General features: G+C 37.2%; 1 protein-coding gene across 1 annotated transcript; it reads left to right on the top strand.

The window, feature by feature from the left end:
- LOC109223624 (pentatricopeptide repeat-containing protein At1g51965, mitochondrial) lies at positions 3,441 to 7,663 on the top strand. Its single transcript, XM_019388005.1, has 2 exons — positions 3,441 to 4,414; positions 5,498 to 7,663. Exons 1-2 carry the CDS (start codon positions 3,644 to 3,646, stop codon positions 6,701 to 6,703), a joined length of 1,977 nt encoding a protein of 658 aa, XP_019243550.1. The 5' UTR covers positions 3,441 to 3,643; the 3' UTR covers positions 6,704 to 7,663.

The raw sequence follows: 17,278 nt of genomic DNA, 5'->3' as shown, positions 1-17,278 counted from the left end.
AAGTATATAAATTTTTTTCTTTAAAAAAGATGTAAAAAATTATAGTTCTGTTACATAATTTAATTAAGAAAATAATTTATACAAAGTAAATTTTAATTAGTTTTAGAGTTTTAAATATTAGGGACGAAAGATTTAATAAGAAATTATTTAGTTGATTTTAAAGTTCTAAATATTAGAAAAATTATTTAATTATAATTTTATCCAGTATGAATTCCATTTTTAGAGGGTAAAAAAGTAATTTTTCGTGCTTTTAATATAGCATATAGATTACGTCGTCTCAATAAATATAAATTTTATAAAAATTACTTAATCATTTAAAAAAAATGTATGTTAGTGACAAATGATAATGCACACACACTAACTATTCCAAAAATGTCTATCTAAATCAGTCGATGTATGTTTTCTAGTTTAAGTGTTACAAATATTTTAGACTAATTATGTTACACTTGATGTATTTATAAAAATTGAATATGTATTGTTCGAAAAATATAACAACAAAACTAAGTTTAATAAATAATTACTTAAGTTAGTTCAGTATAATTCTCAAAGTTGGTATCTATACATTTAGAGAGATAACTACTGATTCTATAATAAAACATAGGGTCATCAACGACTAATGCAACTGCTTTTAAAGTAAATCATTATCCTAAAGAGCACAAAAAAGATCCAAAAAAATCATATGGAAAATAAAAACTAATCATCATCGATAAATCTACACAGATCGAAGAATGCAACTCATTTTAAAATATAAATCAAATCAAGTTTTATTATGCCTTCAACCCTTTACAGAAAACTCTTCACATTCATTATAAATCAAATCAAGTTTTATTTCTCATAGTCGTTCATACAGCTAGCATAACATGAAAAAAGTACGTCTATATGTATAATTTAATAATCTCATATAATGTTTCTCACACATAATTGTACAATCTACTACTAAATATTGGATTTCGAAATTTCTCAATCAAAATCTCTTCTCTCTCCGCCTATTACATATGAGCAATTCTGTATCATAACTACAAAAATAATATTTAACTTTATGTGTGAAATACGCAATATTGTAAATATGTTTTAGACTAATCTCAGAAATCGAAACAAATAATAAGAAATATTGAATTTGAGAATACGAAAAAGTAAAGTAAAGAAAAAAAAAGATGTTTTGTAAAGCAGGATGAAAATTGAAGATTAATTAAATCACGCATCAAAGTAATAAAAAATATAAGATGGCAAGTGGTTAAAAAAGACAGAGGAAAAATAAAGAGAGAAGAAGAATATGTTTATGTGTTGTAATGGATCAGATGAACGTATCCCGAGAAAAGTTATTAGCTCCCATAGCTCTCATAATTGGAATTGGAAGTCCCAAAAAATTGGTCTTTTGGGTTACTGTGCGGGTAGGATTAACAATCCCAAATATTAGGAGTTTTTAATAAGAAAAGATTTAATAATTAATATTTATTTGATTTTAATGTCCAAAATATTAAGGAAATAACTTAAATTACTATTTTGTCCAGTCTAAAAATCTGTTTTTAAGGGTAAAAAAGGCGAACAATATTTCACTAAGAGCCTTCGTGCTTTTAATATAGTACAAATACTATACTAATATAGTACAGATACTATATCAAAAGCACGAAGGTCTTTAGCGAAATATTGTTCGCCTTTTTTACCCTTTAAAATTAAAATTTACACTAGACAAAATAGTCATTTAGTTATTGTTCTAATATTTAAAAATATTCATTTAATTAATTCCCTACTATTTAGGAACAATCATTTAATTATTTTTCTAATATTTAGAACTTTGAAATCAACTAAAACTTTACGTATTAGTAAATGTTTTCTTATTAAATTATGTAGATTAATCCCACCCCAACTTTGTATCTATCTTAAACGTGTGTTCACGTTTGTACAAAATCAATGGATGCTAAGGCAAGTACTTTTTACTACTTAATCATGATTAAATAATATGTATTCTTCTTTTAAATATTAAAATTAAGTTACGTAGTTTGATATAAATATGGGGTGCAAGTAAGTAAACACATAATGCTTGGAAATTGGAGTTATAATCTGGATTTTGGAGAGAGGTTTATTATACAATTTAGGAAAAATTACACAGTATAGCTGCTCCAAAAATCATAACCAGCAAAATATAAATTTTTTATATATTAGTATTTAAAAGGAAAACTACCAGTTATGTCCATTTATAAGTAGCTTATTATAAAAATTGGCCAATTCATTAAATATTACTAATTTTAGCCAATTAGTTATTTGTAGCAAAAATAAAAGTCAAAATTTTACTTTCTTTCGAGTGGGTGCTATTAGAATTGATTGAGCACTTCTTAAGGAGTTTGAATCTCAGTTTTGGAATGATTTGGCGGGGTTTTGAGGTGGTTTGAATTGAAAATTCGAAGTAGAAGATGAAACATGAAAAAAATGATGTGTATCGCACTATGTATCTTTAATTTGTGTCAAATGTGTATCATATGTATATCCATGTATACCTGTGTGTGTGATATATGCATGATACATGTGTCGTAGAAGAATTTTTTAATGATACATGTGTGATACATGTATCGCAGAAGAATCTTTTTTGACCTCGATTTTAATGATGAATTTTGATATCAAATCAGTCCAAATCACCTCTAATCTTTCTCAAAATTTGTATATTGACTCATCTATATGGTTTCAATGAATTTCAATCATACACATTGAAAAAAGTCCTTTTTTTCTTAGATTTTTGGAATCTCTTATATATATATATATATATATATATATATATATATATATATATATATATATATACACGCTTAAAAATATGGAAGGAATTCTTTCCGTGTGATTCTTGGAGAGAAATAATCTTATTTATTTGGATTTTCAATTTTTATATGTGCTTGGCTAGTTTTGATAAGTCTATAATTAATGGCTAGAGATTGGTAAGTTGAAAACTATTTGGGACATTTATGTATGATTTCTTGTAAAATACATATTTTATTTATATTTTTTGATATATATTTATCTAGCAGATTTAATTATTTTGGCCGACTGGCCATATGTGTAACTAGGGCTGTCAATTTGGCCCAAGCCCAAATGACCCGCCCAACTCGCCCAAGGTTGGGTTGGTTATTGACCCGCCCATTTATTGAACTTAGCCCATCTTGACCCAACTCATTTAAAGTTGGGCTAATTTTTAGCCCAAATTGATCCATGAGTAAGTTTGTCAAAATATCTTAGAAATAATTTTATTTTTTGTTTAATATTTTAAATATGACCATAACAAAAGCAAAAAAGCCTTATTTAGTAATTATACAATTTATAAGAAAATAACACATATTAATTAAAGTTTAATAAGAGTTGGGCGGGTTGGGTTATGACCCGAATTTTAACCCATCTTGATCCAACCCATCTTAGCCCAAGTAACTTTTGAGCGGGTCATTTGACCCGCCCAATTATTGACTCAACCCATTTTAACCCGCCCAAAATTGACCCAACCCGCCCATTTGACATCCCTGCCTAACTTCAACATATGTCAATTGAAAGGTACGGCTTAATGGGCCGCTAAGTAAGAGGGCTCTCGAAGTAGTTGAATGAGCTCTTATGGCGGGTCAATCTAATCTTCCTCCTCTGTGTCCAATTGAACATAACAAAGTCCATGAAACTCCGGCATCCCTGCTACCGGCTCCGGCTGACATTCCGGCAGCAGTTCCGATGCTTCGGTACCAAGTACAGCGGCAGAGTGGTAGTTGAAGCCGAAGATGGCCGTTCCTTCGCCGTCGAAGTTGATGCTCCAACTCTCCAAGCAGACTCCAGAGGCTATGCTCTCCCCCGCCGTGACCTAATCTGTAAAATCTCCCAAATTCTAAAATCACCTCCATCCGCTTCATCCGATCCATTCCTCGACCTATCTGACTACCTGGACACATTAACCTTAACTCTAACTCCCTCCGAAGCTTCCGAAATCCTCAAAAACCTCAAATCCCCAACTCTAGCTCTTCGTTTCTTCCGATTTTGCCCCTCCGAAATCCCTAAATTTCGCCATGATTGTTTCACTTACAATCGCATACTTCTCATCCTCTCCAAATCTTCTCTCCAGAACCGACTCGATTGCGTCCGCGAGATTGTTGATGAAATGGAACGGTCTGGTATAAGTGGAAACATTTCCACCGTTAATCTTCTCATTGGAATATTCGGAGATGGCCAACAAGGGAGTGGGCTCAATGAGCTGACGAGGTGTTTGGGGTTGGTTCAAAAATGGGATTTGAGGTTGAATTGTTACAGTTACAAGTGTATGTTACAAGCTTATATTAGATTGAGCAATTCGGATAAGGCTTTAGAAGTTTACCGAGAAATGAGGAGGCGTGGCTATAGATTGGATATATTTGCGTACAACATGCTTCTTGATGCTCTTGCTAGGGACCAAAAGGTTTGATCTTTGGCATTATTAACTAAAGTATTCTTTTTGGGAAGAAAAATTATAGTAAAAGATATTTGTAGTCTGTCTTTAAAATGTGAAATTGGGATTAATGAATTACCTATGGTACAAAGACACTAAGTTTGGGGCACATGGTAAACCTTACTGTCTTTGTGGAACACTGATGGCACCTTTTATGAAATATTTTGAAGTGTAGATATCAACGGAACCAGATTGCCTTCACTCCAAATTGGACCACTTCATTCGGTTTTTGTATCTAATTTCTATTATTGTAGTTTTCTTATGAGATTGAACTGAGTTTAATTCCTATACCTAGGTTTCAAATTAATGGTGCAGCTAGGTACACCAAATTCAATAAAAATGAGCTGTCTTAGTTATTAAAAATAGGAAATAGTTATGCAAATGAAGTGCATCACCTTCACCTCTAAAGGGGTGGCTTAGTAGTCGAGAAACTGGAGTAACAACTTTGCGTACGGAAGTTTGATCTCCGACTAAGGTGACACTAGGTGAATCTTTTCAGTATTCCAAACCTTGGTGTACAGTGTTTCTCGGCTTAGTAGTCGAGAAACTGGAGTAACAACTTTGCGTACGGAAGTTTGATCTCCGACAAAGGTGACACTAGGTGAATCTCAGTATTTTAAACCTTGGTGTATAGTGTTTGTCGGTTTCCGTAGTAGTGGGAGATAAGCAAGTACCCGGTGAATTAGTCGAGGTGCACACACGTTGGCTCAACACCACCAATATTAAAAAAGAAGGTGTTTTACGCTTGTTTCGACTTTTGACTTTTGCAAGGTGCACTCATCCAATTAAGATTATTGTTGAAGCGGATAGGAAGAGTTCTAATCACAGGTGCTATCATTATTTCTTGGTATGAGAATAATACAAGTGTGGTCAGATGTCTTGATATTGAGTTTGCTAGTGTATTTATTGTCTCTAAGATTAAAATACTTAATAAACAGTATACATGCATTATGCTACAGAGCTGTTTTGACTCCACTCCATGCATGTGTATTGAAATATATGATGATTATGGTTCTGCTTATCTAATGATTCTAATGTGCAGCGCTTTGCCAGGTTGATCAGGCCTACAAGGTTTTTGAGGACATGAAGAAGTGGCACTGCGAACCAGATGAATATACATATACTATTCTGATCAGAATGACTGGGAAATTAGGGAAGCCTGGCGAATCACTGTCTTTTTTTCAGGAAATGCTGTCGAAGGGCATATCACCTAATTTAATGGCTTATAATACTATGATCGAAGCTCTTGCCAAAGGCCGAATGGTTGATAAGACTATCTTTGTCTTCTCTAAGATGGTGGAGAATAGTTGCCGTCCAAATGAATTTACGTACAGTATTATTTTAAATGTATTGGCTGCAGAAGGGCAACTTGGAAGACTTGATGAAGTTGTGGAAATATCTAAGAGATACATGAATAAACCAATATATGCATATCTTGTTAGAACATTGAGTAAACTAGGCCATGCAAACGAAGCTCACAGGCTGTTTTGCAATATGTGGAGCTTCCATGACGGAGGAGATCGTGATGCTTTCTTATCCATGTTAGAGAGCTTATGCAACAGTAAGAAAGTAACTGAGGCTATTGACTTGCTGAATAAGATGAATGAAAAGGGAGTAAAAACAGATACCTTCATGTATAATACTGTGTTCTCTGCTCTTGGGAAATTAAAGCAGATTTCTCATCTTCATGATCTCTATGAGAAGATGAAACTGGATGGCCCTTCACCAGACATATTTACTTATAACATTTTGATCTCTAGCTTTGGTAGAGCAGGACAGGTTGAGGAAGCTCTCAAGATTTTTGAAGAACTTGAGAATAGCAATTGTAAACCTGATATTGTCTCCTTTAACTCCTTAATAAATTGTCTGGGGAAGAATGGTGACATTGATGAAGCGCACGTGAAATTCATTGAGATGCAGGAAAAGGGCTTGAATCCTGATGTTGTAACATATAGTACCCTCATTGAATGCTTTGGGAAGACAGAAAAAGTTGAGATGGCATATCGCCTCTTTGATGAAATGCTTGCAGCTGGTTGTTATCCTAACATAGTGACATACAATATCCTACTTGACTGTCTGGAGAGAAGTGGGAGAACTTCAGAAGCTGTTAGTTTATATGCAAAATTGAAAGAACAGGGTTTGACAGCTGATTCAATCACATATGCCATCCTTGAACGTTTACAAAGTGGTTCACATAGAACAACTAGAGTTCGCAGACAACATCCAATCACCGGTTGGGTGGTTAGCCCATTAAGGTGATAGGAAACAGGGATGGGGTTAAGCTGCTCATGGTTGTACGCTTTAAGGATTTACTGCTCAGTTGTGCTGTCTCCTAGACCAAAGCATGGTGCTAAAGCGACATTAAATTGAATTTTTATCGAGGACAAGTTGGCATTTATAACTCTGATGATTATGAATTAAGCTGCTGCCTTGAAGACCGATCAGCTGTAGAAGACATGAATCTTTTTTATGTGGAAGTTGTTCCAAACCTGATCTTTTAGTCTGTATATTGGTGCTTATTTACAAAATGCACCTTGGTGAAATGGTTACTTTCTACAGTTATTTTAATGTTCAAAATTCTCTTTGGCTGTGGTAACCACTCTAAATGAAACATATAGATGCCTTGCTTTAGAGATTGGAGTGTGGAAGCATGATATTGTACTAACCATCTGTGTTGACAGAGTTTGGGTGAAAAGTGAATAGAAGACAGTAAGAAGTTGGGCCAAGAGCGAAGCTGCTTATTTCTAGTACAACTAGGACCCTTTCTGGAAATCAACTATTTAACTGAGCTGATCACCCGTCTTACCATGTTTGGGTGAAAATTGCAAAGCTGCGGCAAGTGCGAAGCTGCGGCAAGTGCAAAGCTGCGGCAAGTGCGAAGCTGCCTATTTCTAGCAACTAACACAGTTTCTGGAAATCATCTATTTTAACTGTCTTCGATGTTGTTGATGTCTGTATTCATACTTTGGGTGCTAGGAAAATTCTTCCGCATCAATATACTGCATGGACTTTGGATGCCTGGTGATTGACGACAGATCCTGAATTGTATCCTTGTCCAGATTCCAGATAAGTGATACTAGTATTGGTTTGTAGTGCTGCTTTTACTGCATTTATTTGTAATATTATAGCGAAAATAATAGTGGAATTTTATTGGAAATGGAATAACTTCCTTCCAATTGTTTTCATAATTTGAAGTTCCCAGAATGGAATTCAAGTGAACCTGGCTCTAACCTTTTGCTGCCAATCTGTCTATAAGAAACACTAATTTCTTCAATTGTGAACCTTCCCTCAAATGTATAAACTCAACCCTGATAGTTTCCTCTTAAAAGGTTGACGAAAATGGTTGTTTTATCAGCAATAATTCTCTTGAAAGTAAGTGCAATTAGCATGCTTATGCATCTATCACTTTCCATAACTTGTCATTGCAATTTTTAGAATAATGCTTCTTGCCAAAAAAAATTCAAAATTTAGATTTAGTTATAGAACTCGTTTATCACTGTGATTACAGAATATGCTTGCCTCCTTGGAGAATAAACAGCGAGCTGTATGGAAATTTTGCCATTGTGATTCATTGACGTTCTTTTAACTTTGTCTTTAGGTTACTGTTTTTTAGCTTGTCGCTCCCTCATTAGAAGGCTTGTGAGTTTGTGAAATAAGAGAAATTTTATTTGGTGTGAGACTCAACTATTGTCAGTTATATTGTATGAGGTCTTCACTGCTTGACAAGTGTATTCTGGGGCCCATGACTTTTTGTTGATTTCTCGTTTACTCTTTCTTCTCTCCTCTTCAGAACCCAAAAATCAATCTTGCTTCCTTCTTCCTTATTTTCATTTTCCTCCAGCGACTGAACCACTAGGGTACTTTAGTGGAGTTGGTTCAGTCGCTGGAGGAGCTGTAATAAAGTATGGAAGTGTTATTTTCCCAGAGATAACTAGGGTTTGGTTTTGGGTTATGTGGTTGGATTTTATTGGGTTGGGCTTGGTTAATTATGCATAATCAGGGTTAAAAGAAATGTAGGGTCAAGTAAAGAAGAATCAGTAATATAAAGACACGTGGAAAATGTGGGGTCGAAAAATTAATTCTTATTATTTAAAAATCAGAAAATGGAACCGTTAGTAGACAGTGGCATAAATAGGCCAAAAGTGTAACGGTAGTGGCATGGAAATAACGACCTTTTAACGGATTATGCCATTTTTGTTAGTTGTGCGGCATTTTTAGGCCTTTTTCGAATAGATTATAAACTATAATAGTTTTTTTTAAAAATCTTTTCATCTTTCTAACTGGCAATAATGCTGAACACCTTTATATCTTATCAAAATCATTCGAGCGGAGTTTAAGCTACATTTTTACAAATCTTGTTTTAGGCTACGAGTTTACTTTCAGGAAATAAAAGAAAACATTACAAGTTTTCTGTATCAGCTGGAGTAGCTATTAAAGTCGGAATGGGTTGTTTGTTTCCTTATGTTGTCTCAAGGAATCTCCACTTCATGAGTTAGTTTTTCGAACTGAATTAGACTCAAGATTCATCTTTTGATATCATATTAGAGCCACATCCAAAATCTTCATTTAGTTCAATATTGGTGCTCCTTTTCATCTTTTTTATATGATCTTGGCAACCTTTTAACTCATTTCTAACTTTTGGCGCATCTGGACTTGATAATAGGGCAATTAAGGAATCTAATCAAAAGCACAAAGATGAAGGATGTCATTGGTCAGTCTCTTTCTTTATTCTTATCTATTTGATGAGTAAATGAAAAAGCGAAAATCACGCAATTATGGTCATCATTTTCTAATAAAATGCAATAATCGTGAGGATAAAATAATGAAAAGTAGGTATCTCTGAGATAGTCCCGACTCCGTTCCCCAAAATGAAAACGTGAAGTAAAGGGAGTGGTCCACTGGTCCAGTTCTGTCGCCTTAGATAAAACTGATAATCAAAGATCTTTAACAGTGTCACGACCCAAAAATCCCTCCGAAGGAGTCGTGATGACACCTAGTCTCTAAACTAGGTAAACCTAACATTAACTGAGATAACATTTATATTTGCTATCTTTAATCTGAATAACTCTTAACAATTTACAATTTCCAAAACCAGTGGTACAAGTCAAAGCCTTTCTAAGAATAGTTATACAAAATAAATACATTACTGCTCCGAAACAAAAGGAACAAATGGGAATAAGTACAAATGAAGATGACTCCGAGGCTTGCGAACGCTGTAGCAGGTTTACCTTGAGTCTCCACCGCAATGACCCGCACAGCTACTATCGATCAAATACCTGGATCTGTACACAAAATATACAGAAGTGTAGTATGAGCACACCACGGCGGTGCCCGGTAAGTATCAAGACTAACCTCGGTGGGGTAGTGACGAGGAACAGTCCAGATACCTACTGGTCAAATAAATTGAACAGGATTTGATAATAAACTATCAATCTAAAAATGACATAGTAATATCAACAGCAGGGAAAGAACAAACTACAATTAGTAGAAACAATAAAGAGAAACACGGGTGGAAACGAAGATAACCAGATAAATTAACACCAACATAGCTGGAACACAGACAAGTAAGGAAAAATGTACTCAAACAAGGAAGGCGATGCCAGCTCAATAAGTCATATCGTTTCTGATGCACAATTTCCAGCCATCTCAAACTCGATGTCTCATATCATAACCTCAATTACCAAACTTTTAGCACACCCGGCACCTCGTGCCCACATATTTCTATCTCACTTTACACAACAACGTTCTCATGTTACTAGGTTCATAGGGTCTGTAACCAATACAATTAAGATGTTCAAGGAGTCTGATTTACATAACCTAAGTGGAGTACAACTTCTAAACCAATTAGGAACTCAACAAGAAAAGATGAAGTTATTTTTAGAAATCATTTAAATAAAGAAAGTACCATTTTCAATTAAAGTACAACATCGAATCAAATATTACCTTTAATAAGAAATTTAATAAATTATCTTAGTAGAAATTCCATTTTTAAGTAAAATACAACCTCAGACGGTTTAAGAAAATTTAATTGAGTAACTAAATGAATTGAAGATGAAACAATTATTGAAATTTGAAGTATTGAAAAATATGTATACAAATAGGGCAAAGTATTGAAAACATGATGGGGTTCCTTCACAAAGGATCACAGCGGTAAAGGAATCTGAACAGTTAAAACACTTGAATTGGTAACAACAAATAAACATAGCAAACGGAAAGTGCACGGCACCAAAATCCAATTACTAACAAGGATAAGGAAAACAAACACAGAATTTCACTTTCATTTCATATCTTGTTGCAGGCGTGCAACCCGATCCCATTTCACATATCTCGTTGCAGGCGTGCAACACGCTCCCATTTCATATATCTCGTTGCAGGCGTGCAACCCGATCCCATTTCACATATCTCATTGCAGGCGTGCAACCCGATCCCATTTCATATATCTCGTTGCAGGCGTGCAACCCGCTCCCATTTCAGATATCTTGTTCAGGAGTGCAACCCGCTCCCACTTACAAATCATCATCAATCATAAAAGAATCCCGGCAAGGGAACAAGAGTATAACAACAACATCCCGACAAGGGAGACAATATCATAAACATTAACATCCCGGCAAGGGAACAATAATATAACAACAACATCCCGGCAAGGGAAACAATATCATAAGCAATAACGTCCCGGCAAGGGAATCAACAAGTACATAATAAGGGTCATAGAAAAACCAAGAAGCGCGATAACCTCAACAAAACAACAAGACGTAATAAGCACGTGATAACTACACCGGTAACCACAACAATTGGACATGTAACATATTCGTACGAAGTCATAGAGGAACTCACAATCAAGAAGTATCATAACAATAAGGAAGACAATCACTTCAATTAAGACAATTAAGGGTCAATGTAACACGTGAGAATTAAAGAAAAGCTAACAACGTCATATGGAGCATATAGAGGTAATTTAAGCAACTAGGAAACCCAATCATAACAGGATACTTTCCACATAAGGACCTAAGAACCCTAGAGCAAATTTCCCACAAATAAGTCCGAGCACCCACTCGTCACCTCGCATGCACGGACTACAATTAGCATAGATGACTCAAATCCTAAGGGAAAGTCCCCCACACAAGGTTAGGCAAGATACTTACCTCATTCCGGCCAATTTAATACTTAATTTAGCTTTTCCTTTACCAATTCATCAACGCTCGACTCAATCTAGCCAAAAACGACTTGAATACATCAAACAATGCAAGAGAAAACAATTTCAATTGACAAAACTATGATTCTTATACAATTTGCAAAAAGTCAACAAAAGTCAACTCCCCGGGCCCGCACCTCGGAACCCGACAAATTTTACAAAAATCGAACACCCATTCCGCTACGAGTTCACCCATACAAAAATTATCTATTTCCGATACCATTTGGTCATTCAAATCATCATTTTATATTTTTGAAAGATTTCACAATTTTCCCCAAATTTTCCTTTAGATTCTCATGAATTTGATGTTAAATCTAAGATATAATCACGAAATATAGTTGAAAATTGATTAGAGACACTTACCCAATGATTTGGAGAAGTTTGGGTCCTTGGAAAATCGCCCATGGAGGTTTAGGACTTGAGAAAATTGAAAAATGGGTGAAAATCTCGTCAAAAGCCTCACTTAACAGGTCTCAAATGTCGCATTTGCGACCCATTTGCGAACCCTCGCAATTACGAACAACGCAGGGCTGGCAAAAGTCGCATTTGCGAACTGGGCATCGCAAATGCGATAAAAAGTTCGCATTTGCGACCACACCAGAACCAACAATTTTTCTGACACGAAAATGAGCATAACTTTCTCATACGATGTCCAAATTCGATGATTCTTTTTCCTATGGCTCCGTAATTTCAATACGGATCTAATGGTTCAAACAAAACTGAATTTGGATCTCATTTGCTCAATATGGCATTATTTTTGCTTGAAGAAACGACGATGAAGCATCCAAAAACAAGCGCAACATAGCCTAAACCTATCCGAAACTCACCAAGCTCTCGGGGCTCCGAACCAAACATGCACACAAGTCTAAAAATATCATACGGACTTGCTCGTGCAATCAAATCATCAAAATAACATCAAAAACTATGAATTTAACCTCAAAACTCATGATTTTCTAACTTTTCAACCGGACGTCCAAATCACGTCAAATAAATTCCGATTTTCACCAAATTTTACAGATAGGACTTAAATATCATAACAAACTTGTACCCACCAAAATACGGGTCCGATACCAACGAGTTCAAACATTAATTCATTTCTTTATTTTCTTTAAAAACCAACACAACAATTTTCTTCAAAAATTGTTTTCTAAGGCTAGGGACCTCGGAATTCAATTCCGGGCATACGCCCAAGTCCCATATTTTACCACGGACCTCCCGGGATCGTCGGAACACAGATCCGGGTCCGTTTACCAAAAATGTTGACCAAAGTCAACTAAAAACCAAATTTTAACTCTAAAAATTACTATTTTTTTTCTTCATATTTTCAAATAAAAGCTTTCCGGTTTCACGCCCGGACTGCGCACGCAAGTCGATTCACATAAGATGAAGCTACTCGAGACCTCAATCTGCCGAGCTGGGCGTAATTGCTCAAAACGACCAGTCGGGTCGTTACAAACAGCTTGGTGCATCTAATATTATTAAAATTATCAAGGTCTAAGTTGCAATTCATTACACGGGAAAGCAAACTTCTCCTAAGATTGTTGTATCCCTTTCACATTGGAATAAGAGGGACTTTTAGAATTTAAATTTTATGGGTTCCTATAGTAATCACAAATTAATATTACAATAATGACTAAGTTTACAGTTAGATATTTATAAATATTTAATTAATTTTTTAATAATATACATACTGATTCTAATCATAAATTACTGGATTCACATGAATTCGCAACTCTCTAAATTCTTCCCTGCTTGGAATTCATAATAGAGCATGTTGGCAAAGGCTTGCTCTATGGGATTTGATTTTACTATGATTGGTGTCGCCAGAGTTCAGTCATAAAAATGGAAACGCAAAAACCATAAAGATCGTGCTCAAGTGATTAGTACTAAGCAGTATATTTAAATATGCAATGATTGAAGATGAGATAAAAAGAAAGAAAAGGAGGGAGTAGCTACTCGTATAAAGGAGTCCAAGCCAAAATAGGACGTTGTCGAGGGCCATGCATGAGCTGTCCATATAAAAAAAAAGGAAGAAGAAAAAAACGTGAATTAAATTGGAATTATAGGTGCTGGTCCAATTGTCCAAGCTCTCCCTGTATAGGTCCAAATTTGGATGACCATGGTCACTGACGAATACGACAAGGACGAGACCCTTACGACGCAACGTCCTTTGGTCGTTGAAGAAGGTGACGACTGACAGCGGTTAGAAAATGCACGACATTTGCAATAGTGTAGGTGCAACATGAGGCAGTCCGAATATACTTTCGAATATTCTTTATGTTACATCTTTTAGGGTTCAAGAGGGGATTGTCCCCTATAAATAGAGAAAAAGACTCGGTAAAGATGGAGAGACCATTTTTTACTTCTGACCAAGAGCGTCCATTGTAATATCTTTCTACATTCAAAGTTATCATATTTACGCTTAATCATTCGATTTCGTAATATTAAGAAACGTTATTCATCTTGCTTATCCCTTGCATCTTTCAATCTAGAGTTTATTATACTTGGCTGAGATTCACCTTTTCATTTTCTTTAATTGATTTAATCGAAAAGGTTTTAATATCTTTTGGTCAAAAACTTGGCGCCGTCTGTGGGGATCTCTTTAGCTAAGATTTTAGTTTCATCTAGATCCTTGAAAGGGATAATCGCCTCTTCCCATCCTTGCAAAAACCGACAATGGCAGGAAAGGGAGACGCAAGATTAAAAGCAATAGGAGGTGTCACAAACAACCTTCTGGATTCCATCAATGAAGCCGGTAGGAAAGATAATGAAAATACGACACCGAGCACTACACCTGAGGGAGATACCTCACCTCCCCCGCACGAAAGCGTGACTACCTCACGCGAAGCGAAAGGGGAGCCTCAACATTCGCAGGAGGAGAATCACCACCAGCTGTGAAAAGGCTATTGGAAAAGTGGCTGACAAACACTCTAAGCAACATACTTGACAAACATGTTGAAAGGGGTATCGGAGGCACAATACACGCAGACACTGCAACAGTTGCCAGTGAACTAGAAACTCCACGCACAGGTAACACTCATATTGTTGTTGATGCAAGTAATGATGCGCTCGCAGCCATCTTAAAGAAAATGGAGGAAATGGAAAACGAGAACAAGACGCTACGTGATCAGATGAAGGAACATCAAGAAAGGGTTGATAAAATACTGGGTGCTCCGAAGTTGTTACCAAAATGAGACGTCGGATGATTGGTCGAACAACCATACAGTGAAGGGGCAGCCCCCCACACCATCCCAAAAACCTTCAAAATGCCACCATACTTGAAATATATGATGGTACTACGGACCCAGAAGATCACATAATTCGCTACGTCACAGCCGTAAAAGGCAACGACGTATGAGTCCATACACTTGCTAGCTAAGACCGGATCGTCAAAGACCGGATTCCTTTTCTTAATACTATCTATCGAAAGAACAAGTATCATCGGTGCTGCTGAAAAAGTTCAGCGAAATCCTGACAGGGGGAGCGCTGACTTGGTACTCACAACTGCCGGCACGATCAATATCAACGTTCGAAGAAATGGCAGACAAATTCGTCACCGCTCATGCAGGAGCGAAAAAGGCGGAAGCCAGGGTAAATGACATCTTCACCGTCAGGAAGACGATGGGTGAAGGACTCAGGGACTTCCTATCTAGATTTGTAGGAATGAGCCTACCAAACGTATCACAGGGGATGGCGGTAGCGGCCTTCCAAAATGGGTTAAACAGGAATGGGTCGAAGGCGACCAAAAAGTTGTTAAATAGGCTCATGAAATACACTCCCACCACTTGGGAAGAAATCCATAACGCCTATTGTGCCGAAGTAAGGACAGACGAGGACGACCTAAATGGTCCGATCCAACGGCTGACATCAGTCCGAACTGAAGCAAGGAAAGATCGCCGCAACGATGGCCGAAGGGATCAAATACCCCGTTTCAGTCGAGAGAGGCATCAGCCTTACATTCGGACATCCATCCCACTTCCTCCACGACACACAGACGTCACTCCTCGACATACCGCGCCACACCGAAATGAAAGAGGTATGCCTCTACTATTATCTGCTCATAACTTTTGTGTTTCTCCTTCAGAAATAGTGTATGCACTAGAAAAGCTCGGCACAAAGGTGCAGTGGCCGCAAAAGATGAAATCCGACCCGAGTACCCGGAGATCGAATGTTCTGTGCGAATTCCATCAGGAAAGGGGGCATAAGACCTAAGACTGCATAGGCCTGTGGCAAGAAGTAGTAAGGATGCTAAACCAGGGACACTTGAAAGAACTGCTGAGCGATCGAGGACGGGTTAACTTCGCTCGGGGACGCGACCAACCTCAGGGACCCCCTAAACCACCTTCACCCACTCGTACTATACAAATGATCATCGGCGGTGGTGATGATACGACAATCAACCACGTAAAGTTCACCACTACACACAAACTCAAACGGACAGTCGCTCACGAACAATACGACGACCTCGAAGATAGTATCATCTTCGATAAGTCAGATGCCAACGGTTTGTCTTTCCCTCACTATGATGATTTGGTTATAAATTTATGTGTCAGGATACCGATGTAAAAAGAATAATGGTGGATGACGGAAGCGACGCATGTATTATTCACCCTCGAGTCCTCGTACAGATGAGACTCGAGGATAAAATAATACCATGCTGCATAACACTAACGGGTTTTAATAATGCAGTTGAACGAACCTATGGAGAGATAGTGCTGCCCGTTCTGGCTGGAGGAGTCAGTCTGGAAACAACGTTTCACGTCATGAACCAAGAAACAGCCTACAACGCTATCATATGGCGCCCATGGATACACGACATGCGGGCCGTCCCATCAAGTTTCTATCAAGTAATCAAATTTCCTACTCCATGGGGAATATTCAGCATCCGGGGCGAGCAACGCACCGCCCAAGAATGCTACCGAATCGCCCAGGATTGTGCATACACCCAGCAAGTAAAGGGAGCAAGTGCGGAAGCATAGCAGTTACCCATATCGGGAACCAAACCCGACGTACAAACAGAGGCCATCAAAGACCCAGGCGTCGTAGAAGCATGCAAGGCAACCGTAGAAGAGCTCGATCCCATCCAATTGGACAACAACGATAGCACGAAAAAGCTTATATCGGGCACAATCTCTCAGAACCAGGTAAGTTCCATAAATTCTTAACTAATAATGCCGATTTGTTTGCCTTCTCCCATTTAGATATGCTGGGCATCCCAAGAGACATCGCCATACACAAGCTGAATGTCGATCCCCTCTACCCGTCTATGTGGCAAATAAGGAGAAAGTTTAACGCAACAATAAATGATGCAGTTAGCAAATAAGTCGATAAGCTGCTCGCTAATGGCTCCGTCCGAGAATCAAAGTACCCTCAGTGGGTCGCCAATGTAGTCATGGTGAAAAAGAAAAATGGAAAGTGGCGGATGTGTGTCGACTTTACCGACCTAAACAAAGCATGCCCGAAAGATTCCTTTCCGTTACCGCACATCGACCAGCTCATCGATGCAACAGCGGGGCACGAGTTGTTAAGCTTCTTAATTCCTATTCCGGTTACAACCAAATTTTAATGGCAGAGGAAGACCAAGAAAAAACTACTTTTATCACTCACCGGGGAACATACTGCTACAAAGTCATGCCGTTCGG

This window comes from Nicotiana attenuata, chromosome 3 (genome assembly GCF_001879085.1).
Source record: "Nicotiana attenuata strain UT chromosome 3, NIATTr2, whole genome shotgun sequence".
NCBI classification, from domain to species: Eukaryota; Viridiplantae; Streptophyta; class Magnoliopsida; order Solanales; family Solanaceae; genus Nicotiana; species Nicotiana attenuata.
The sequence above is the reverse complement of the archived record's forward strand: the minus strand, read 5'-3'. Positions and strand labels throughout refer to the sequence as shown.

Excerpts from the sequence above, each read along its gene's own strand:
- LOC109223624 (XM_019388005.1), top strand. The coding sequence starts at position 3,644 with ATGAAACTCCGGCATCCCTGCTACCGGCTCCGGCTGACATTCCGGCAG. Across the intron at positions 4,415-5,497 it reads CTCTTGCTAGGGACCAAAAG|GTTGATCAGGCCTACAAGGT; the intron begins GTTTGATCTTTG and ends GCGCTTTGCCAG.